The 23,733-nt window shown below is 43.3% G+C and overlaps 2 protein-coding genes across 4 annotated transcripts in view; both read right to left on the minus strand.

Annotated features, from left to right (window-relative positions):
- Window positions 1-9,821, minus strand: part of LOC108395575 (PC4 and SFRS1-interacting protein) — a 37,677-nt gene extending 27,856 nt beyond the window's left edge. Inside the window, 7 exon segments of the mRNA XM_073241807.1 lie at window positions 1-8,430; window positions 8,432-8,512; window positions 8,514-8,656; window positions 8,659-8,975; window positions 8,978-9,143; window positions 9,146-9,276; window positions 9,279-9,821. The exon segment at window positions 1-8,430 is cut by the window's left edge and continues 27,856 nt beyond it. Coding sequence (XP_073097908.1) covers window positions 8,184-8,430; window positions 8,432-8,512; window positions 8,514-8,656; window positions 8,659-8,975; window positions 8,978-9,143; window positions 9,146-9,276; window positions 9,279-9,657 — 1,464 coding nt within the window. The 5' untranslated portion in view covers window positions 9,658-9,821 and the 3' untranslated portion in view covers window positions 1-8,183.
- RCOR1 (REST corepressor 1) overlaps window positions 1-18,913 on the minus strand; it is a 145,267-nt gene extending 126,354 nt beyond the window's left edge. For 2 of the 3 annotated variants that reach the window (XR_005053988.2, XM_036991716.2), the window contains exons 1-2: window positions 18,413-18,911; window positions 18,280-18,339 (exon numbers count right to left, since the gene is read on the minus strand). Coding sequence is in view for 2 of the 3 variants with exons in the window: in XM_036991716.2 (XP_036847611.1) it covers window positions 18,280-18,339; window positions 18,413-18,671 (319 nt within the window). In the remaining variant the exon portion in view is untranslated. Of the gene's footprint in view, window positions 1-18,279; window positions 18,340-18,412 lie in introns of all 3 variants that reach the window. The other variant, XM_036991718.2, reaches the window with a different exon arrangement.
- Between the last annotated feature and the right edge of the window lie 4,820 nt (window positions 18,914-23,733).

A 23,733-nucleotide genomic window follows, 5' to 3' on the forward strand; every position in this document is an offset into this window, starting at 1 on the left:
ACAGACATTAAACAAATGTATACATTTGTAGTCTGTTAGAAGGTGCTATGAAAATTAGAAATCAAGGTAAGGGGGCTGTAGCGTAATGGAAGTTTTCTTTTTAAATAGGATAATCAAAATCTCCTATGAGTTATTCTTGACAAAAATAATGACAATCAGAAACTGATCACCTCTCAAAATCCAACTGCCAGTTCACAGAAAATATAGAAGACAAAGGAACATGTTAAAAACAGGACGTGGATGCAATCAGCAAATCCAGAAAGAAAGAAACTCAACCTCAGAGGATCCAGTGGTTTCCACAGCTAAATTACAAGGGGGGGAGAAAAGAAAGTAGAGGGAAAATCCGTATATTTAAATTCTGTGTGTGCTTTGGCCAATATGGTGTAATACACAATTTTTACCCTCCCCCTTGAAACATCCAAAAAACAAACAAAATACATAAAACAACGGTCTTCCAGACGATGGACATGTGGTGACAAAGGACAGGGATCCTACAAAGATGGGTAAACAAAAAAGATGAACCCTGTAACTGTCTCAGCTTACTGTTCTGAAAGAGTTTCCAGGCCATGGAGTCAGGAGAATAAACAATTACTTCACCAAAAAAGATAATGGGGATGGCAAATAAGCACATAAAGAAAATGTTCAATATCATTTGTCATTAGGCAAATGTAAATTAAAACCACAATGAGATACTACTATACACACAATAGAATACCTAAAAGTTTAAAAACTGATCATAAATGCAAGCAAGGTTGTGGGGCAACTGGAATTCTTATATGCTGCTAGTAGCAATTAAAACTGTAAAACCACTTTGGAAAAGTTTGCAGTGTCTTAAAAAATTAAGTATACAACTACCACATGATTCCATTCCTGAGTATTTACCCAAGAAAAAAGGAAATATATGGTCACAAAAAGACTGCACATGAAGAAGATATAAATAAATGGAAACACATCCCATGCTCATGGATAGGAAGAATTAATATTGTCAAAATGGCCATCCTGCCTAAAGCAATCTACAGATTCAACGCAATTCCTATCAGAATACCAACAGCTTTCTTCAGTGAACTAGAGAAAATAGTTCTAAAATTCATATGGAACCACAAAAGACCCTGAATAGCCAAAGCAATCCTGAGAAGGAAGAATAAAGTGGGGGGGATTACTCTCCCCAACTTCAAGCTCTACTACAGAGCCACAGTAATCAAGACAATTTGGTACTCACACAAGAACAGAACAACAGACCAATGGAACAGAATAGAGACTTCAAACATTAACCCAAACATATATGGTCAATTAATATACAATAAAGGAGCCATGGACATACAATGGGGAAATGACAGCCTCTTCAACAGTTGGTGTTGGCAAAACTGGACAGCTACATGCAAGAAAATGAAACTGGATTGTCTAACCCCATACACAAAAGTAAACTCAAAATGGATCAAAGACCTGAACGTAAGTCATGAAACCATAAAACTCTTAGAAGACAACACAGGCAAAAATCTCCTGAATATAAACATGAGCAAGTTCTTCCTGAACACATCTCCTCGAGTGTACGGCAAAGGACATCATCAACAGAACAAAATGGCATCCTATGGTATGGGAGAATATTTTGTAAACGACATATTCGACAAGGGGTTAACATCCAAAATAAATAAAGAACTCACATGCCTCAACACCCAAAAAGCAAATAACCTGATTAAAAAATGGGAGAAGGATACAAAGAGACAATTCTCCAAAGACGAAATTCAGATGGCCAACAGGCATATGAAAAGATGCTCCACATCACTAATCATCAGAGAAATGCAAATTAAAACCACCATGAAATATCACCTCACACCAGTAACGATGGCCAGCATCAAAAAAAACTAAGAACAACAAATGATGGCGAGGATGAGGAGAAAGGGGAACTCTCCTACAATGCTAGTGGGAATGTAAGCTAGTTCAACCATTTTGGAAAGCAATATGGAGGTTCCTCAAAAAAAAAAAAAAAAAAATTAGAAATGCATTTGACCCAGGAATTCCACACCTAGGAATTTACCCTAAGGATGTACGATACCAGTTTCAAAAAGACATATGCACCCCTATGCTTATTGCAGCACTATTTACAATAGCCAAGATATGGAAGCAACCTAAGTTTCCATCAGTAGATGAATGGATAAAGAAGATGTGGTACATATACACAATGGAATATTATTCAGCCATAAGAAGAAAACAAATCCTACCATTTGCAACAACATGGATGGAGCTGGAGGACATTATGCTCAGTGAAATAAGCCAGGCAGAGAAAGACAAGGGCCAAATGATTTCCCTCATTTATGGAGTATAACAATGAAGCAAAACTGAAAGAACAAAATAGCACCAGACTCAGACTCCAAGAAGGGACTAGCGGTTACCAAAGGGGAGGGGTGTGGGAGGGCGGTTGGGGAGGGAGGAGAAGGGGATGGAGGGGTATTATGTTTAGTTCACATGGTGTGGGGGATCATGGGGAAAACAGCATAGCACAGAGAAGGCAAATAGTGACTCTGGCATCTTACTACACTGATGGACAGTGACTGCAATGGGGTGTGGGGGGGACTTGATAATATGGGTAATTGTAGTAACCACATTTTTTCAAGTGAAACTTTCGTAAGAGCGTATATCAATAATACCTTAATAAAAAAAGACTACACATGAATATTCAAAGCAGTTTTATTTGTCAAGTCAAATAAATGTCCCTCGGTAGGTGAACGGATTAAAAAAACCTGGTATATCTGTGCAATATACTACTACACAGCAATAAAAATCATCAATTGGTACATGCAAAATGTAGATGTCTCCAAAAAAATATGCTGAAGAAGCTAGGCAAAATAGTACAAAATTCAAGATTTCATTCATTTAAAACTCAAGAAAATGCGAACTAATCTATAGTAACAGAAAAGTGGACTAGTGGTTGTTCAGGGAGGAGGGGATGCAAGAGGAGTCACAAGGGGCACGAGGAAGCTTTGGGGTGTGAGGGGTACACTCAGTATTTTGATTGTGGTGGTGACTTCACAGGTGTGTGCATGTCAAAAGTAATCGAACCGAGCACTTTCAAAGACAGTTTACTGAACATCAATTATACGTCGTTATTTTTTTTTAATATAAGTGTGCTCATGTTTGAATCCTGATTCAAACAAACCAGCTGTTTAAAAATAGTTGACTGGAGACTTAAGTATACTAACAAGTATTCATTTTATTTAATTGTGACATTTGTGGTTAAATTTGTTGTTATTGTTTTTTATACGTAAAGACTTCTTTGGGGGATAGTTTTAAGTTCACAGCAAAATCCACAAGGTACAGAAATTTTCCATATTCCCTGCCCCCCACACATGAATAGCCTCCCCCACTATTAACATCTCCCACCAGAGTGTTACACTGGTTCCTACACTGACACATCATAATCATACAAAATCCACAGTACACTTTGGGGTTCACTCTTGGTGTTGCACATTCTACGGCTTTGGACAAACGTGTGATGACGTGTGTCCACCATTACAGTGTCATACAGAGTTGTTTCCCTGCCCTAAACATCCTCTGCCTATTCATCCCTCCCTCTACTCTAACCCCTGGCAACCTCTGATCTTTTTACTGTCTCCATAGTTTTGCCTTTTCCAAAACCGTCATGTGGTTAAAATCACATGGCACACAGCTAGGTTGTCAGTGGTATTTTAGAGCTAACATAGATGGAAAGGTGGGTAGGCCAAAGCAGGCCTCACCGAGAAGGTAACAGCTGCGCTGACGGGAAAGGAGAGGAGATGAAGTCAGAGCAGTGCACAAGCCCAGGGAGAGGAGGTGTGGCAGGGCCACTGTGAGGCCTTTCGCTTACATCCTGAGCAAAACGCGGGCCACTGTGAGGTTTCAAGCAGCAGAGAAACACAGACTTACAGTTTAATACATAGAAGCAGGAAGCTTGCTAGAAGGCTGCCACAGTAATGTGAGTTATAGACGATGACGGCTTACACTAGGATAGTAGCAGCAGAGGCAGTAAGTAAATTATATTCTCCAAGGTAGTATAGATAGTCTGTAGGCAGGGATACAAAAATTATATAGGCAGCTCCACCTTCAACAGGCAGTGGAGAAGACATAAAAGCTAGTAATTACTTAGACAGAAAAGTACTTTAACAGAAGTAACATGGTTACAACAGAAAGACAGAAAAGGTGGATTTAACTTAGCAGGGAGATGGAAGAAAAGTCCCTGGTAATTCTCATTAAATTTTGTCTGAATTATTATGTGCAAGTATCTCACTTAATCTCAAAACTCCTATATCCCCTATTTCAGTGAATGGCATCATCACTTGCCAAGTCACCTAAGCCACATATCCAGGAGTTGTTACGGCTTCCTTGTGCCCCACATCCAATCTATAATTCAAGTCTGTCTAACAGTATAAGAGCTCTTAAATCCATCCTCCTTCCCACCACCCCAATTACTACTCTAACAGTAACCTCTCACCAGAACTTATTCCATGAGGGCTGGGAGGCCTAGTTTGTTCAGTGCCCAGAACAGTGTATGGCACATAGTAGATGCTCATTTAAGTTTCTTAATGAATGAGTGGTCTTCTCCACCCCCAGGGAATCCATTCTTAGAAGCTCTTCTCAACACAACAACCCCTGATCTTCCAAACTGCAATTACATTCACAGCACATGCTGGCTTAAAATTCTCCAAATGTTACTCACTGAAGAACAATAATACTCCAAAGTGCAGCTGTGTGGTTTGAAATGCCTGGTCAATGTGACATGTACCGTTTAACAAAAATATTACACTATTGCTTTCATAACACAAACGTTAAGGAAGGTGTGTTATTTTTCTGCTAATTACAGAGACATGAGTCTTTAATGGCTGTGAAAAAATCATCTACACAACAGTTAAAATAAATTCCAAATGGAGAATGACTGCTAGTAAGTACAGGGTCTCTTCTGAGGCAATGAAAGTGAAATTAGTGGTGATGATTGCAAAACCTCTGAATAGATTAAAACCTCCAAACTGTACATGCTAAAAAAGTAAATTTTATGTACATGAAGCATATCCTAATAAAGCTTCACTTATTTAAAAATGAAATAAATTCCGCAGCTTGGCACACGAGGCCCTGGTGATCTGGCATGTGCCTGCCTCTTCCACCACTTCCTGGTTCAGTTACATCAGGAGAGCTGACATAAGCTTCAATTATACAAAACTACTCATGATTCCTTAGGAAAAAAAAAAAAAGAAATTAAGCCCTCTCTATCCACAGAACTCTATGTAAACACAGAGTATTTTCTTTCCTCTGCCTTTCAAGACCTACCTTCAGGGTCACCTCAGGAAAGCCTCCCCTTTCACACCCAGTTTCAGCCACCTCATCTCACCCCACCCTGCCCAGGAGGCTTCCAGATCCCAGGCATTATCAGGCCCCACTAGGCATTTTAAGACCATAGCAAATAGTAGGTCTCCAATAAATAATTAAGTCTAATAGACAACTCTGATTTCTATAAATACCCATTACAAGCAAAATTTAAGACACTTTGGCCAAAAAACCTTTTATGATTAAGCAAATATGGCAAAAATCTTACAATTATTAAATCTGGTTGCTGGTTATACTAGATTCATTAATATTCTATTTTTTTTATTATGTCCAATTTTTTCATAAGCAAAAGAGCAAATTTCCTAATGTTTAGGAAATGAATGTTAAGTGTAGTATCATGTAACAAAGAAAAAAATTAGCATTCTTAGACCGCTAAAAGCATAAGCAGCCCACACTTTCACACATAACGAGTTCCCAAAAACATGTACAGAAGTGGAACATGTGACAGCAAGGTAACAGACATGTCAAAAGAGGAATTATGTTCCTGGAAAGCAAAAAACTAAAACCACCTAATTACGTCTCATCTTACTTTTCAATACTATAATTCCAATTTCACACATGTTCTTGTTTTTTCCTTCACAAGGAAACAATGAGTAGAATGTGTGTGAGATAAAGGTTGCATGCTTTTAGAATGTCTAATGATTATTAGCTTTGTCTCAACTGCATTAAAGTTTGTAGAACTTACACTTCAAATCATTGGTATCAACACTTGCACTCTGCTATTGCTATTCTTCTTAATAAGGCAGAAAACATGATTTTAAAACTTTTTTACAGCAATAAAACTCCAAAAAAATTTACCTATAAATGTAATATGCAAAACTGAATAAAGAAAGCTCAGGTATTTTAATTTATACCCTGCTTCAGCAGAGTAAGAGGCCTGCATCCCCATCCCCCAAATCCTCGGCTCCATTAACAATGCTGCACAAACATGGTAGTACCATGGAAACTGACCTGTTGCCAAGCAAGCAGAACACTAAGCAACAACTCAAAATGATAACTCATCAGCTGATCTAAAACCCTAATTCCATTTATGAGTATCACTATATGGCATAGGAATGAGACAGATGTTCAAAAAAATCTAAAAGATATCTAGCTGAAAATGAGTATGAAACAAAAATTCTCTAAGTGCTGCAAAAGGAATACACACACAAACGCAAATATTCATTTTATTTTTTTTAACAAAAAATAACATTCACTTTATTTTTATCATTTTGAGTATATGCTTTAGTTACCCTGTCTCCCCAAACAACACAATGTCTTTGACCAACTAAGAAATCATTCTCTTGGAAGCAAATCCGTAATTCTAACACACTTTTGATAAATAGCAAAGAAGTAATTTACTAATACAGTTTGACAGAAAAATTCTTTAATCAAAACAAGTTTGCATGTTGACACTTATGGCTTAACTAGAATAAATCTGCCCAAATTTAAATTATACTCAGGACCTGATATAATGTAGTAGCAAGAGTTCCCTCAAAACAGTGGGTCTTAGTTCCCATTTCAACACCTCCCAAGAGCAAAACTATTATTAAAGTTATTCACACTTCATCTGTAGATGAAAACAATTATCTGAGAGGTCAAAACACACAACGCATGTCACATGCAAACACTGGTATTAAGCTCTTTTTCCCATATTCAGAGTTTCAAAACATCGTAAGTGTTTTAGCTATTGAAAACCACCAACTGACCTAATATTCCAAAAATGCTATCTGTTAAGTTACTCTTAAATTTTGTGTTAACCTTGGTTCACCCTGATTTCGTCCATATACATGTACATACAGACTGTCAAAGTACTCCTTTGTCTCCTGCCTCAGAGCAACATTTTCACTTTTTGTAGTCCTATCACATGTATGATATAGGAATAAAAATTTCCCAGCCATGTTTTCAAATGAGTTGGGTTTCCTTAAAAGCATTATGAATTTTTTTTCCAATTAAAAAAATACTTAGTGACTTCCTTTAAAAACATTCAGAAACTTCAGACATTTCTCAAAATAAACTGTTATCTTTTAGTTTTCAGTTTCAACTACTAGTGCCTGCAAAAGATCTTAGGTGGTTGAATCCTAAAGCCAGATTCATTCCTCTATTATAGCCCATTCTGCTCTCTGCAGGAAAATTATGACTTAATTCCCAGCCAAAAAACTAAATTACCATCTAAAGTTAACATAAGTTTTATATCTCGTAGAATTGTCAGTTCAACGTCAGTTGGATTATCTAGTCATACAAAGAGGCATACAGACCACACATTGTTACAAAGCAGCAGGATAATGTAACACAATGTAGGCTGAGATTAAAATTAACTTGTGATAAAAGAAGAGAGTAGTTGTATAGAAATAATATTTTATCTATCATAAAAATGCATGACTTCTATAAAACCCACACAGTGAAAAGACAGTCTGATAAATCCAAGATTTGTAAAAACTATGTACAAAACCCACAGTATTTGGGAATAGAGGAAAGGTTTATACAAGTAGCAGTTTTAAAATGTAATTTTTCTATTATCAATTACACATTAACATTCACACACACTAATTGGGAATATTCTACAACCAATGTCTGGAAAAGCAGTTTAACATTTCCTAAATGGATTTTCCTCACATTTACTGTATAACATAGCTGTTAATACTGCACAAGTACAATTAGCAATGTTTAAACAAAGATAAAGGGATTACTTCTCCCTCAAAACAAGTTTTAGACATCAAAACCTAAGCTTATAAAAATTTAAAACTTTCTGCAATCTAAGTATTTCAAATGAAAACCATTACAAACTTCTCAAATGTTCTTTATATTCCAGGTATGCCAACCTAGTTACCTAGTCTAGAGTCAGAGAAAGTTCAGTCTCTCTCTCTCTCCTCACCGGATGGCTGGTTCTTGCTGCTGGCCTCGGGGCTGTCCGTGCCTTCTTCACTGCTGTCTCCGTTGTGCTGTGGCTGGTTACTGTCCTGGCCAGCAGATCCTCCACTCAGAGTCTTTGAACCTGTTTGTTCCTTTCCTAGCTTTTGGTTTGGCCCTTTCTTCCCTTGATCTTTGGTTTTATTTGCCTCCTCATGCTGTCTCTGTTCAGCGCTTGTGTGATCGAGTCTCTTTCACCACGAAAGACATGTTCTTAAACTTGTTATACAACATGGTAGACTGTTCCATGATAACCTAACTTTGAATCGCCTTTTTTCATTGTTGTAATCATCTCTGTATGTTTCTGAGCTTGCTGCACTGCTACCTGAAGGGAAACAAGTTCACCCAATGCCTCAATACATCTGTTCACATTCAGATCATCAATTTTGAGGGAATTTTTTATTTCAGCATTTTCCTTTGAAGACTGGGAACAGGCACTCTTCTTTGAAGACGAGAATCCACTGACGTTTCTTGCTTCCTCTCCACTTTAGCTTCTGGCTTCTTTCCTTCATCTCTACTCTGCTGCTCGGTCTCCACTGGTTCTTGCTGGCATGCTGTCCGCTGCTGCTTTCTCACGCTGGCCCTCAGCACATTCCTTCTGTGAGCAGCCTCAACATTTCTTCCACCTTTTCTCTTCTTTTCACCTCCCTGGTCATCTCCTTTCTCTTCAGAATCAGAGGCTGATGTAACTCCTATATTAGCTAAATTTTTCCTTTTTGATTCAACTTCTTTGCCTCTTTTTTGTCTGGCTCTTTTCTTGGCTTATCTTCTTCCTTCTGGCCTTCCTCATCCTCGCTAAGCCGCTTTTTAGGCCGCTTTTCCTTGCTCTTGTCTCCCTCAGCCACCACGTCACTCTCTGAAGGGCAGGGCTGCTCTCTCAGCCCGGGGCCCCGGGGGCTCGGCCGGGAACCTCGGCCTCTGAGGCTGCGGGTCGCCCTCTTTCCGGACTCACTTCTAGGTGAGCAGATGCTGCTGCTGTCGCCGCTGCTCCTGCCTCCTCGGAGTCCACTTGTTTTTCTGCCTTTCTCTTCCGGCAGCTTTTGGAGCGGTTATGTCACTTGCTTTAGTCACATCCTCACTGCTGGCTTTTTCTTCATGATCGGTGTCTTGCTTTGAAATACTTGTTTCTTTTTCAACATCAGATGATGCATTTGATTGTTTAGTTGATGCCTGTTGACTTGAAAATTTCACTTTTGGACTGTTATCTATGTCCCATAAACCTTTATTAAAGCCTTTCTGTTTATTTGGTTTGCCGTACTTTTCCTTATTTTCTGGGTAAGGAAATAAACCCTTTGGGCCTAAAAAAGCAGTTCCATTAGTTCCAAAAAAGAAAATGGGTAGTTTGTTTGTGGGTGGTTTTACAGCTCCCTCCATAAGTTCATCTACTCGAGGATGGCCTTTCATCTTGGCGGACATGGTCTCCAGGTCTGAAATCGCAAGTCCTGTGTCGGGGGGCCGGGGGGTCCTAAGCACGGAGAGAAGGTGCGGCGGTGCGGACGGCTGGGGCTGCAAGACAGGGACGGACGCCTCTGCTCGCGTCCACACTGGCCCCCTGCGCCACCAGCTGCCACAGGTGTCTCAACTGCTCCAGATTGTAGCCGCTGCCACCAAAATATTCATTTTATTTCATTCTAACACGATGGAGGCTCAAGACAGTCAAAGAATGAGGTATTTCCTAAATTACACTTTCCGCAGAAGGACATTCATTAGAAATAATCATTTTGAAGATAATTTACTTTTTAAATGACACTGAATTCAAAAAATATCCTTCTTTGGAAAATTCTGGGCTAGAATCATCAGGTTTTAATGAGCATGTACATCAGACTGAACAGTTTATCACAAATACTGAAATGAATTAGTGACAATTTATGTAAAAACATAAAATTTGGTATTCTGGTTTCCAAAAGCATTATTATTCTATTTACAGAATGTATCCATAAACTTAAAATACAAATTCTTAAATTTAAAAGCTATAACTTCAAGAAAAAAACAAGTTTAGCGATAAAAGGCAACATATAAAACACCTAATATTCTCTAACAAAAAGGGAATACAACCAATTCCTCCGCTATCTTTTAAGAAAATCTAGCCTTTGCTTCTAGTCAAGACGGAGTGAAATGAACCAGATTCACCCTGTGATCTCAAACTGAAAAGCAGACAAATATAAAAGGCCAGAGTTTTCAAGGCACTGACACCAAGCAGCAAAACACAGTGGGCCCGTGAGGAGGAGCAAATGGAGGAAATCTTACGGCTGCCCCGGTTACTGCCTGGACAGTTGCCAACCGGCAGCCCCAGGAGGGGGCCCAGGGCAAGTCAGGCAGGCTCCCTGCGGCGAGAAGACAAGCTGAGCAGAGACAAGCCAAAGCAGGTGGAGTCTGCAGCGAAGAGCAGGGGTGAGGAGAGAGAGCTGCCCAGAAAGAAGCCCCCCGCAGAGCTGCAAAGGGTGCCCCCTGAGTACTCAGCACCAATACTGTGAAGAGAATCCTTGAAGTTTTTGGATAAAGAACAACTCAAAGAATAAAAAGAAACAATCCATGCAGCTCACACAGGGCCAAGAGTGCCTGTTCCCAGCAGCCACAGTGGAAAACCTCAGGGTTCACAGGAGGCGTGTGACCCGACCTGAGGCAGTTTTGGCAACCCTGATAGACCGCCACAAAAACAACTGATCAACCCATCCAGTGAACCAGCGTTCCTTCCTACCCAAGTGTTTCTTCTTAAAGAGGCTTTCTGGATGACTATCCCTGAAATATACTAGGTTGAAATCTAACTGTAACTTACAATTAATGGTATCTTGAGTGTTTTTCCTTAGTGACATAGAAATAATGTTGCATCATACAACTGATGGCATCTTAGAATGGGTTACCTCGGAGGGGTCATTAGTTTGAACCATACCTAAAAGCTTCTCAGTAGCTGTTTCCTCACCTGGAAAATGGAGGTAATAACAATGTTACCTCATATGACTGTTGTGATTTTGTTAGGTGTTAAATTATTTAATAGATATAAGGCGTTCAAAATAACCCAGCACATACTAAGGACTACACTGACCTGGCATTAATAAGTTATTCCTTTGAGGGTTTTCTGTTAGTGATGACAAGTTTTACCCCTATCCACACACTTACCCATTCCCTTATAATCAATAAGACAGATAAATTTTAGTCCGTAGCACCTTAACCTTTTTGTAGGAAACTGACCACTATGGTAACTGAAGTCGTATCTTTAACCTCTAACTAGTATGCTGCTATCACTGTATGCTGGTCAGAAATTAAATCAGAGCTTTTCAAGTCATCTGGCACTATAATTTGGGTCAACTGGTAACAGTACACCAAATGAACTGAGCAACACTGGAAACAAAAAGAAAGATGTGTCAATTCTTAGAAACAGTCATCTTAAAAATCAGGGGTACTGGTGACAAATATCCAGGGGCTATGTACCAAGGCCTGTCTTTAAGCAGAAGCATTTCAAATCAGGAATATATTTTTATTCCTTCTTAATCAAAGAATTCATCAACTCCCCCCTACTAAAGAAAAAACAAAACCTCTATGCAACCCTAACATGGGGTTAATATCCAAACATACAAAGAGCTCACACAAATCAATAAAAAGACCTACACCCTACCCTATAGAAAAATAGCAAAAGACACATTCACTGGAGGAACCCAAGTAGCCAAAAAACATGTAAAACAGATACTTAACTTCAACAGCAGTTAGAAAAATGTTAACATAACTGCAAAAGAATAGCACTGCAGAAAGTTCATAAATCTAACATCATAGTGAAGACTGGGTGAAAAGGAACTCAGGTGCCTTGCTAGTAGGAATGTACTTGTTTGGGAAATACCAAAGCAAACGAATATGCACAAATAACTTCATTGACAAAGACTTTAACAATAACAAAACACATTGTTTACCATACATAAGTACATACTGAAGTACAAAAACATGCATGGGAATTCTAATGGCCTTGAGAGTGTGTCACACAGATTTCCCTTCAGGAGAGAAGGTGCTAAGAGGAGTGTACCTGACAGCCCTGGCTGCCCGACCCCTTCGGGACCCACTGCAGCATGCATTCCAACATAGAGCCAGTGACTGAACACAGCAACCATTCTACAGGGCCATCCCTGCCCAATGAACTCTAACAATTTTTGTTCTGGTTGAGATTTTCTCCAAGCTGCACTGCAGTCTTACACTCCTGGATCCAATCATCAGTAATCCTTCCTTCTCTGTTTTCCATCACAGGTATCACACCTGCATCCCATCTGAAGGCTTCTGCCGCCTAACCTTCTTCCTCTTCTCTTTATCCTTCCTAGGCGTTTACCTCTATTGATTTCCTGCACACCTCCTTCTACCTTGGCATCTGCTTCTCGGAGGGTCTACACCATCACAGGAACAGCATAAACAAACTCCGAATTAGTGAACAGGGAGTGGAATAGAATTAGCCTGTAGCTGCACCTGAAGCAAATACATCCTAACATTAACAGTGTTAACCGCAGTGGTGGGTACATGTATTATTTTCTGCTCTGCTTTTTTTTCTTATTAACCCTGTCATTACAACTCTATCCTACCCTATGGTAATAGGTAAAGACATTCAAATTACACACATCTAGTCACTTCAGTTTTTCAAAGTTTAATTCTTATTTCTGATTATAAAATTATGAACACATAGTAGCAAGGCTCTAAAACAATAAAAGTTTGACATTCAGTTCGTTCAACTTCATATGGCCTGAAGACTACCTTGAGATACTTTCAATGATCTCAGAAACTTCAAAACTCAAAAACCCTGAAACTTTAATGAATTATGTTCAGTGTGCAACTTTTACTAAAATTCAAGTCTTTAAAGAATTTGACTAATTTGAAAAGCAGTTTTAACAGTTAACATTACATTTAAATGACAGCTTAATGTTATTCTAAAATATTTATTTCTCTCAAACATTTCAGCAAAACATTTTTTGCCACTTTACACCAACTTTGAAATATTCTGTTTTAAAGTCAACAAAACCATAAAATTTAACCAGATGTTAGGTATATGTATTAATAAAACTTCCAAAACACAAAACAGAAGAAATTGTTATGCTGTGACTACACACTTACCATTGGTAGGATCACAAATATTTTCTACAATTACTACTTAAAACTGTAGGAATTAACTCAATGCAAACCACTGAATCAGCATTCCATCCTCAATTCCTACCTTACTTTTACTGAGCTGTTACAGAGATTCCCTCCTAGAAAGGGATTTCAAGTTCCCTGTTTTTAATCTATGAACTTACCACATACTCCTTAGCAAAGATCACTGTTTTCCATTAGAATAAGGAGACAAATAGAAGCCCATTTCTCATTTTTACATTATGCATGGAGCCTCTGAAGAAAAGCTCAGAAGAAAATGGGGCTAAACTATAAATTACGACAATTTGTATAGCAGAGAGGAAAATATAAAAAGTACAATAAAATGGGGAAGAATACAGTAACTTGAATAGAACTTTGGTGTTTCATCTCCCAAAACTAATATTTTTTTCAATTAAATTGCCCCTTATAACTTATAAGGTCAAAGAAAATAGGTAAGCCTAAATCTCTTCAGTACAAATGACCCTTGTTGCTTTCAGAACAACTCTGCTCTCTGGTCAGCCTCAACCAGCTAACCTCTGAATCACAGTCATCACCCATCAAAGGAGTATTGTGGTGGAAGAACCCCACCTTTAAAGCATTAAGTCTCAAAGACACCTAAAGTTTAGAGCAGAAACTCCAAAAACTCCCTAACTTGATCCTCTTGAATATGTACTTCCCCTGGCCTGGGGATGGACTCAGGGTTTGTTTTGTACTATCCAGACACCTGATCTGAATCTCTGGATCTCAGTGTTCTTTTCTACCATATAAATGTTTTCGACTAGTTCACTCTCTTCCAAGAAAGGTATTTATCTAAACTGTAGCAGGTACATGTAACTCAAAAGCAATAATCCTCAAATATCTTAGTGCAAGATTTGCATTCAAATCAAGGGCTTCCTTATAACCCAGTCTTCCCTATGCAGTAGAGCAGATAATGTGAGGACCACTACTTGGCCACTTAAGTTCCATGAATGATAATCAGAGTAAGGATAGCAGAAAAGGTTTCCTTGGCACTCACTGGGTGCCAGGCCCTGTGCAAAGCATTTTGTAGGTATTAGCTCCGTTAGTTCCTTCTCTTGAGGAAGAAATTCTATTATCTCAGATGAAGACAAAAATGAAGTGACTTGCCCAGGGTCAACACACAGTTGGCAGCGGGCACTGCCAGGATCTGAACTCTGGTTTGATGGTTCTCACAGCCCAAGCTCTCCTAATCTCTATTGCTTATAAAAGAAACCTGAAATTAGAAAGATGTCTGTAACTGACACAATCATAGACTATAAGTGATTAAAAGACTGACTCATGACTGAGGAAAGTAAGGCTCCTGAAGATTAAAAATGGAGATAAAATGACCAGCTCTACCTTCTGTCACCTGCCTAATCGCAGATACAGGGCATTTAGTCTCCTGACAACCAGCTTTAGGTGTCTTCCCACCACACTACTTGACAAAGTTGATCACTCATAGGATTTATCATTACCCTGACCTCTCATCTAGACAAACACTGCCTCAAAGTATGTTTAAATCACAAAGCATTCACTGTAACTTATAAGCTTTAGGTTATCTATAAATTTTTACAATGAAACTAAAACATAGAAAAGGTATTCAAAGAGGAACGGGGAACCACCAGTAAAAAGAAATGAAAAGCAGGTCATGACAACTGTTCAGTAAAAAGCATTCCATGTGCAACATATTTTCTAATACAAGTTAACTCTGAATTGACAGTTGGGCAAAGTACAATCCAAAATTTTCAAATCTGATCAAACATACTGGATTAAATGTTCCAAATATAGGTTGCTTTTTTAAAGGGCCATTAACTCAAAAATGTTTACCATTAACAACTGCCTCTTCTGTTCGATCCTTAATTTTAGTATTAATGAACTGTGATACTGAAAATCAAACCCTGACATAAACTGGTATAGGAACACAAGCTTCAGAAAAAGAACCTGAGTCAGCCTTAATTCCTGCCTCAGCGTTTCTCTAGAGTGAGGACAGCAGCCAAATGACCCCAGAAGCACCTAGGCTACAGACTCCTTCCTCTGCATGCTTATTAGTAACATCATAGGGCCATTCACTTTTTGTGTAGAAAAATATTATTCACTTCAAAATAAATTATGCTTTCCAAATGAGGGAAGAACTAACCAGAGGCAAAAGAGAATAGGCATTCCTCCCTCTTCCTCTATCCCACGATTAATAAATTCCAAAAGACACCAATGACACCTTGACATACACTCTGGAATGGAAATTGGAAAGACAGTCTAGACACTGTGCAGGAAAACGAAACCTAAGTTAAGGTGTAGAACTGCATTCTGGTCTTGGTTTTTAAAGCTAATAGTAAAAACTTTTTCTATTGTTCTAAATACAGATGGTATTTTAATTACCACATTATGCCACAATCCACCAATCTAGTCTAGGTCTTTTAGTTAAACTGAAAGAACTGAATCAGCATTTTGGACTACAGCGCTCTATCTACTTCATTCACTATTTGTGAGGGATGACCGACCCAAAGACAACATCCTTGGACTAAACAGGTGGTCCTAGCTTAAACTATTTGCCCTTAAAGCTAAGTTAAGACACTGTGGATCAACAAAATCTGACTTTAAAAAGATTAAAATAAACTTCTTCCACTCACACATCTTTACCAGAGATAGTTAGGGGGTAAAAAAAGGCTTTCGACAAGTTTCACATTTACCTGTTCACCAGTCCAAATTCTGGATAGACGGGGGGGAAAAAAGATGCATTCAAAACTCTGGCATGGAGAAAGAAAAAGCACTAACAACCACAACCTCAACTACACATTATTCCTAGCATGCGCTCATGGAAAGAACCTATCTTCAGTCTAAAGACCTACAAAACTTTTTTTGCCATGAAGCAAAAACACAGGATACCATTTCTGCTCCAAAATGGAAGTTTCCTCTTCCCTTAGACTTTAAATCACTAGGGACCAGTAAAGTTCCACCATTTTCAACCATATCTACATATGTGTCCCACTGCTCAGATTGGCAAAATAGGGTTTGAAATTATTTCATACTAGTTAGATTCCTTTCTAGATTAAAACAAACAAAATAGGAAATTTGGAAATGTTAATACCAGACCCAATCAATGGGCATTAAGACTGTGCAACAGAAGATTTACAATGTTTCACTTTTAGAATGGCAGGTCTCTAGCAAATTTATGCTTGTACCTAATTCCGTCAAAAATGCAAAGGCAACTCAAAATATGATCCTATTACATTTGCTGTTCGATTCCAAAGAAACCAAGCTCACCAACTGACAATGCAAAGCTAGACTTCAATATTTAGAAGACTACCAGAATTCTAGCTCCCGTTGTTGCCAAATATGCCCTTTTCCTTCGTCACATCTAACATCTTTAAATACACTTTCAAAGCTAATATAGTCAAAAAATGGTCGACTTACTAAAACTCAAAGATTTGTGCAAGTTGATTTTTTTAAACATGAGCAGGGAAAGTTGGTAACAAGCTTTGCTTTATGTTTTGTGCATTAAAACAAAGATAGACTTGACCTACAAAATGAAGATAGGGTCAACTGTAACCAAAAACAGTATGCTTCCCCTGGCGGCCAACGACGGAATGGAGAAGGCGTGCAAAGAAGAGAAAACAGCCGGGTCTCCTAGTTCTAGCCTTTCACTCGCAAATGAGACGTAACTACCAAAAAAGGAAGATGTGGGGGAAGGGGAAACTATCAATAAGACTACCATGAGTTTAAAAGGGATACAAACCTGGGTGTTAGACTATTTAAATTTAAGAGATTTAAATCAATGGACCAAAATTTAGAAGGCAAATGTGAGCAAGGTCATTTACTTCCATAGTGCCCAAGAGCTCAGTTAGGGAGCCCTGTGTATTTTCATTTCAAAGAACACCCAGAGTTTAGTAACAGCTTCAGAGCGATTATCGCCTTTTTCAAGGACTAGATGCTTGCAATTTTCTGCAGTCCTGTTCCCAAGGAAAAGCATTTATGCATTTATTTCCTCAAACTAGTAGTATAACCTACATATAGAGATCGTCCAGCTCTAAAGCCCTCTAACCAGGAGGGCTGTTAGCTCCAGTTCAAGATTCCCTTCTGATTTTTTTTTTTTCTGAAATAAAACCTATGTCCTTTCAAACATTTTCTATGCCAACAATCTTTAAAGACAGTCTCATACTGAGACCGGCCAGAATCTCATGCATTAAAATCTGACGAATTCCTTTGTCTGATTGGATTTTTTCTGGTACCACTTTAAATTTGCTTCCACAAAGAATAGCAGCAAAGGAAGTAAATGTTCCATTCAAGGGTGTAGGGATTTCTTGAAGGTGGAAATAATTTGTTAGGCTAAAGCTTCTTTAGATTTTCTTTCACAACCCCTTGTCTCAACAAGAATAAAAAAAGAAAGAAAAAAAGGGAAATACAAGCACATTTACAAATAAGGTCCTAAAATCAAACTGCCACAAGCAAGCCTCTCCCCCAGGCAGGCGCCCTCCGGGAAGCACACTTCTTTTTAACTGATTTTGGGAGAGTCGTTATTCTACTCGGGAGTCGGGCCGGCGGGCGCCCAGAAGCCGGCAGGAGGAGTTAAGGGCCTGCGGGGCAGCATTTGGCAGGGGAGACACGGGCCCGAGGGCATCCTGAGTCCGGAACGCTCGCGGGATGCTAACTCTCCGGCACTGCCACCCCTACCCCTGGCCGAGGAGCAGCTCTTCCTGACGCGGGGCCGCCGGAGACCCCCGGCCAGAAGCGGCCGCGCCGACGCCGTCGCCAGTCAGCGGGGTCGCAGGGCACCGGGCACCGGCCCGACGGGGGGCAACTCGGGGCTTCCCCGCGTGCAGAGGCCCCCTCCTCGTCCCGCCCTGCTGTTCTCGCCGTGGACGGCAGGGCGAACACGCACAGAAAGAAAGTTGTCCGAGGGCTCTCCGCCCACTCGGGCCGCCGGCCGGTCGGCCGGGCACTACTCACCGGGGTCGAAGTCGGGCACCACCGCCTGGTACTGGGGTCCGACCCGCATGCCGCCGCCACCTGCGGGGAAGCAGAGCACGGCGGTCAGCGGGCGCCGGGCGGCGCGGAGCGGCGCGGGGCGGCGGCCACCTACCGTGCTCCTCGTCGCTGGACGCGCCCGAGCTGCCTTCCTCCCAGGAGGTGCTGCCGCCGTTGGCCGCCGCCAAACTTTTATTCTGCCCATTACTGGGGGCGGCGGCCGAGGCGGCGGCGGCCGAGGCGGCGGCGGCGGCCGAGGCGGCCGAGGCGGAGGCGGCAGAAGCGGCAGTGGCTGAGGCGGCGGCGCTGGCCGCGTTGTTCCTCCCCCTGCGCTTCCCTGAGACCTCGGGGCCCTTCTCCACCATGGCCGGCATCGGCGGGGGGCCGGAGCCGCGCCAAAGTGGCGGGGACCCGCGGCTCCGGAGGAGGGGGCGCCGGGCCAGGGGGGAGTGCGGCGGGCGCGGCGGAGCCTGCGGCGCGAGCTGGGGCTGGGGGCGGCCTGGCGGGCGGAGCGCGGAGCCGCTTCAGGCCCCCAGCGCCGTGCCGAGCGCAACTTTCGCTCGCATCGCCGCCCGCACTTCACTGGCACCAACTACTCCGGGAGCAGCGAACGGACGGGGAGGCGGGGCCTGGGGCGCCGGGGAGCCGCGCGCAGCCCAACCCGGCGCGGGACGGCCCCGCCCCCACGCGCTCCCATTGGCTCTTCCGGGATTTGGACGGCCAGCCGCCGGCTGGTTGGCCCGGCGCTGCCGTCCGTGCAAGGGAGCGGGGCGGGAGCTCGGGGAGGGGGCGGCTCCGGGCTTCCGTTGGTCAGGTTCGGTTGACGCGTATCGCCCGCTGTAAGTGGTTTGAGGTTTGCAATCTCTCTACGCCCCATGATCCATCTCTCTAGGCAATAGCGAGGAGTTAGCTGCCCTCCCCGCCCCCTCCCTCTTCCACGGCCCCCACCGCCTCCCCTGCATGCACCCCGCGGGGCCTCTGCCCCCACATTCCCCGAAGGGCCCCACTGAGAGTCCCATAGGCTTCAAAAAGTTAAATATGCACGACAGGAGAACAGAAATTGAATGCAAGGTGGGGACTATTTTGCCCCTCGCGCGGAGGATTACATTCCACAGTTTGAATGGGCTCTATACAAAGAGGAGGAACTAATTGGAAGGAACTAATTGCACCCCACGCTTTCCCAAGGGATCTGAGGGTGCATCAGGGCTGGGGCGGCCCTGGTGCAGGGGACAAGGTTCCCAGGTGACGGCTCCCCTGTAGGGAAAGGAAGCAGAGTGGGAGCTCGGCGGGCTTGTGGAGCTTCCTGCTAACTGGGTTGGGGGCGGCTGGCAGTCGCCTCAGTTGCCAGAGTGGCCGTTGCGCAGCCCCTGCGGAGGCCCGAGGGTAGGGTCCTGAGCGGCCCCTGCCCTGACTTTGAGTGCGGGCGCCGGGTCCCTGCCGTCCCTGGAGGTTTTGATCAGCGAAGGAGCCGAATTGTCCCTGAGGGAAGGGAGCACTTACAGAAGTGGGGAGGTAGACTTATACAGATGGACTGGGGTCCAGGAAGGGTAAAGAGGAAGAAGCTATTTTCATCCCAAGCCCTTGGTAGTGGAGGAGGGTCAACTTCCTCCGAGGCAGGAGCCACTTTTCCGGATCTGCTGCCTGCCCTGCCCTGCCTCCCCCACTCCACCTCTGGCACCGGAGAGGGAGAGCACTACCCAGCCCGAGACATCCAAGCCTTGGAGTGTGACCACCGGTGGGCCCAGATGGGAGGATGGCGGGATGGAGGGAGCGTGTGACTTCCTTGGACATCTGTGTCTGCCCCACCTCCACTAACCTCCCAAAACAACCCGCTGTTCGCACATAATTAGGAGGCGAGAGAAGGTCTATAAATGAATTTTTTTTTAATGCACCGGATGGCTATTTTTCCTTAAGTTACTTAGAACCTGAGCTTTATAGGGGGACAGTTTACACCAGCTCAGAATATAGCTACAGACAAATCTGGAGTTTTACGGTTTCAAAACCTGAATAAATAAGCAGGGTGTTTTCTTCCACATTTTCTGTATCATGAACCATCGTTGTTAACTAAAGTGAAGTGACCATGTTCACTTCTGCCTAGATGACCTTTAAGAAACAGAGCTTGGAGCCCTCTCCGAAGAGGAGCCCTGCCCCTGCCAAGTTCAGGGGCCGGTGCCTGCACTCCCCTTAAAAGGATACCTCTCTCCTTAGAGAGCCCCAGGCAGTGCAGGTGTGTGCCCCCCAGGATACTCCCAGCCAGTTAGTTTGGGAAGGGTGCAGACAGCAAAGCCACGGGTTAGGAACCAGAGGTGGTATATCCTGGGCTGAGCCAACTGGCCGAGGGCCTTGACCCATCTGGAGGTGAGCTCTGTGTGAGGAATTGAGGTTAAGAGCACTCTGTCCTGCTGGCTTAGTGTCTGAAGTTCTACCAGCGGACCCTGGAAAGATTAGCCTACAAAGCACAAAGGTCATATTGAGTTATTTATTAGGGCAGCAGGGATGGCAGGCCACACGGGGTCACCAGCCCACCCACCAAATCCCAAGATTGGGGCTACTTCCTGGCTGGTTATAACTGTGGGTACATCACTGGAGGGTCCAACCATTCACCATCTTCAACAAATATTAACACCTGTTCTAGTTTGTCTGACTCCAAAGCCAGGTGGGTATCACATTGACCTTGACCACCTCAGCCTCCTCATCCATAAAACATAGATATTCGCTGGCCTGGTGGATATGTATAGAGCCCATCTTCCCAGCTCCATTCTCCCTGCACTGGAGGGAACCCTCCAACCTGAAGGAAACCCTATTCATGCCCCTGCACATTGCTTGGGATGGAGGGTGGTCCACAAACAACCCTTCTGATTGGGAATTTTTGACCTCAAACTTCACACTGGCACTCTGTACAGTCAGCAGCCCTGCCATGTTTTTTCGGGACACGATCCCACTCGAAGATTTCATGCCTTCTCTCCTCTCCTCACACCTCCCACATCCCCTTCTGCCCTCCCAGCCAAGGACCTCCCTCTCCTTCAGTGAAAAAAACTAAAACCATCAAATGGGATCTCTTATCTTCCAGTCCCCAAGTTGATACATCTTGCTCAGCCTCCACCCGCGCAAGAGCCTTTCCCGCCCTCGTCTTGCTCTCAGCACCACCTCTTGCCGCCCTTCCCTTGCTCCGTCAGCCTCTCTTTCCCCCTGGATCAGCGGCTTTCTTCCTCCTACCTCTCTCTCTACTCCCCCCCCCCCCCCGCCACGGAAAGCTCCAAAGACGCCTCTCCACCTGCCTTCTCCACTCCCTCCCTTCCCAGTATGTCCTCACCACACTCGAGCAGGCTGGGTCCCAACTCTTAACTGTGGCTAAGGGCTCCCACAAGCTCCCTACTCTCAACCCGGCGGTCATGTCTTGGTCTCCCTGAGCTTCTCAGCAGCACCTGAGTCCACTTCTTTGGGAAACGCCCTCACTTCTCTGCACCTGGGGCTGCCTGATTCTCCTCCTACCTCAGGCCACGCCCCTCAGTCCCCTGTGCAGCCTCCGTGCCCTCCTTCCAACCTGTAATTGTTGGGGTTCCTCCTAGGCCCCTGCTCTGTGCCTGGGGCATAGTAGGTGCTCTTAAATATATACAGGCTGCTGTGGGCGGCAGAGCAGAAGCTCAGCCCAGTGAAGGGGGGATTCCTGGAAAAAGTTTGGGCTGACAGAGACGTGAAATAGGTGGCCCTTGGCTTGAGTCAGCCCAGTATCCCCCTGGAGGAAACCCCTCTCTCACCTACTCCAGCTTAGGAGCTGCCAGTCGGCACATGACCCAGGCCTGGCCAATCAGAGTGCCCCAGTCCTCTGGACACAATGTTTGGCTCAGGCATGAGCACATGACCCAGCCAGGCCAATCAAGTCCCTTTCCAGAACTTTTTCTGAAACTCTCAGGAAGGCTGTGAAATCAGGTCCTAAGGGCCAGGAAGCCTGCCTCTTGCAGTTCGGGGCCCACCCCGAGGGCAGGTTGGCCCCGTGTCCAGGGCTGGAATCCGGAGATGTTGGCTCTGGGGCTCTGGGTTGTACAGTGTGCGCACATGAGAGCTGGGGCCTCGCTTGGCCACCCCAGTGCCGACCCTGCTCCAGGCTGCCCTCCTGCCTGACCAGTCTGTAGGAAGAGGCGGGTGGAGTCCCGCTCCCTGCACCCCATAAACCAGGCCTTTTAAATTGAGCAATTTGAGTTCCTGTTAGAACTCAAAGAATCCTAAATGATACAAATATTTAAGTATTAACCTGGGGCAGGACAAGAGAAAGAATGTGCAGGCAGAGGAAACAGCACCTTTCCGTCTCCTGTCCTGCTCTCGCCATTGAATCTTGAGCTTTCAATCCTCGCAATAGTCCCATCAGGTGAACCCAATCACGACCACCTCACCCACCCTTTGCATGTACGGACACCGAGGCACCTAGAGGTGTAGTAATCTGCCTAAACCATGTGGCCCGCGGGTGGAGGAGCCTGCAGGTCTCAGCCACAGAGCTGTGCTGCCACAGGGCTCGCCAGAAACCTAGACAGATGGGCAGGGCCAGGGGCTGCGATGTGCGGAAAATGACTTGTCTGGTTCTACGCATAGTCGCATAGTGTTTATCATCTTTATGGCTTGTATTTTCTCAGTTTAGTAGTATTGTTAGATGGCTCGTTAGAAAATTCTGCCAGGCAGGGAATAGCTTCCCCAAGGCTGGAGCGAGGCAGAGGGCAGAGTGGGCTGGCCTGAGTGACAGGAAAACAGCCCAGAAGCCAGTCCTGGGAGAGTTCAAACCCCCAGAGACTATTTAGAAACTGTGACCTTAGGCAGGAATTTTCGCCATCCCAGGAGTCCTCCACCTGCAATCTGTAGATCGAATTCATGGGGACCAGGAACCTGGGAGGGTAATAATAACTTCATTTAAATGTTTTTAACTGAAGTCTAGCATTTTTCTTCAATTATGAATATAGGTGGTATTATCAATGACTGACTCTGTCACTCATGGGAATCATGATACTGCCTCATCACTTTTCAGCTGTTGAAGAGATTTCAGAAGAACAGTATGTGTACACTCATCTCCAAAATCACAGAAGATAGTGGACCTGCTGCTAGATCTTGTTACTTAGTGTGTTAATAACTCAGTGAATAACTCATACTGGATCTCGGACCTAACTGTAACAGCTAAAACAAGGAGAAAAGCACAGGAGTAAATCTCTATGATGTTGAGGTAGGTCATTCCTAAAGCATAAGGAAAAAAAAGAAAAAAACATAAATTAGACTCCATTAAAATTAAAAGCTTTTGTGTTGCTAATGATACCAACAAAAAAAAGTGAAAAGATGGTCCACACAATGGGAGACAATTTTTGCAAATTATGCCTGGTAAGAAACTTTATCTAGAATATATAAAGAACTCTCACAATTCAATAATAAAAAGATGAATAACCCAATTTTAAAATA

Source organism: Manis javanica, chromosome 8 (assembly GCF_040802235.1).
Source record: "Manis javanica isolate MJ-LG chromosome 8, MJ_LKY, whole genome shotgun sequence".
Classification (NCBI taxonomy): domain Eukaryota; kingdom Metazoa; phylum Chordata; class Mammalia; order Pholidota; family Manidae; genus Manis; species Manis javanica.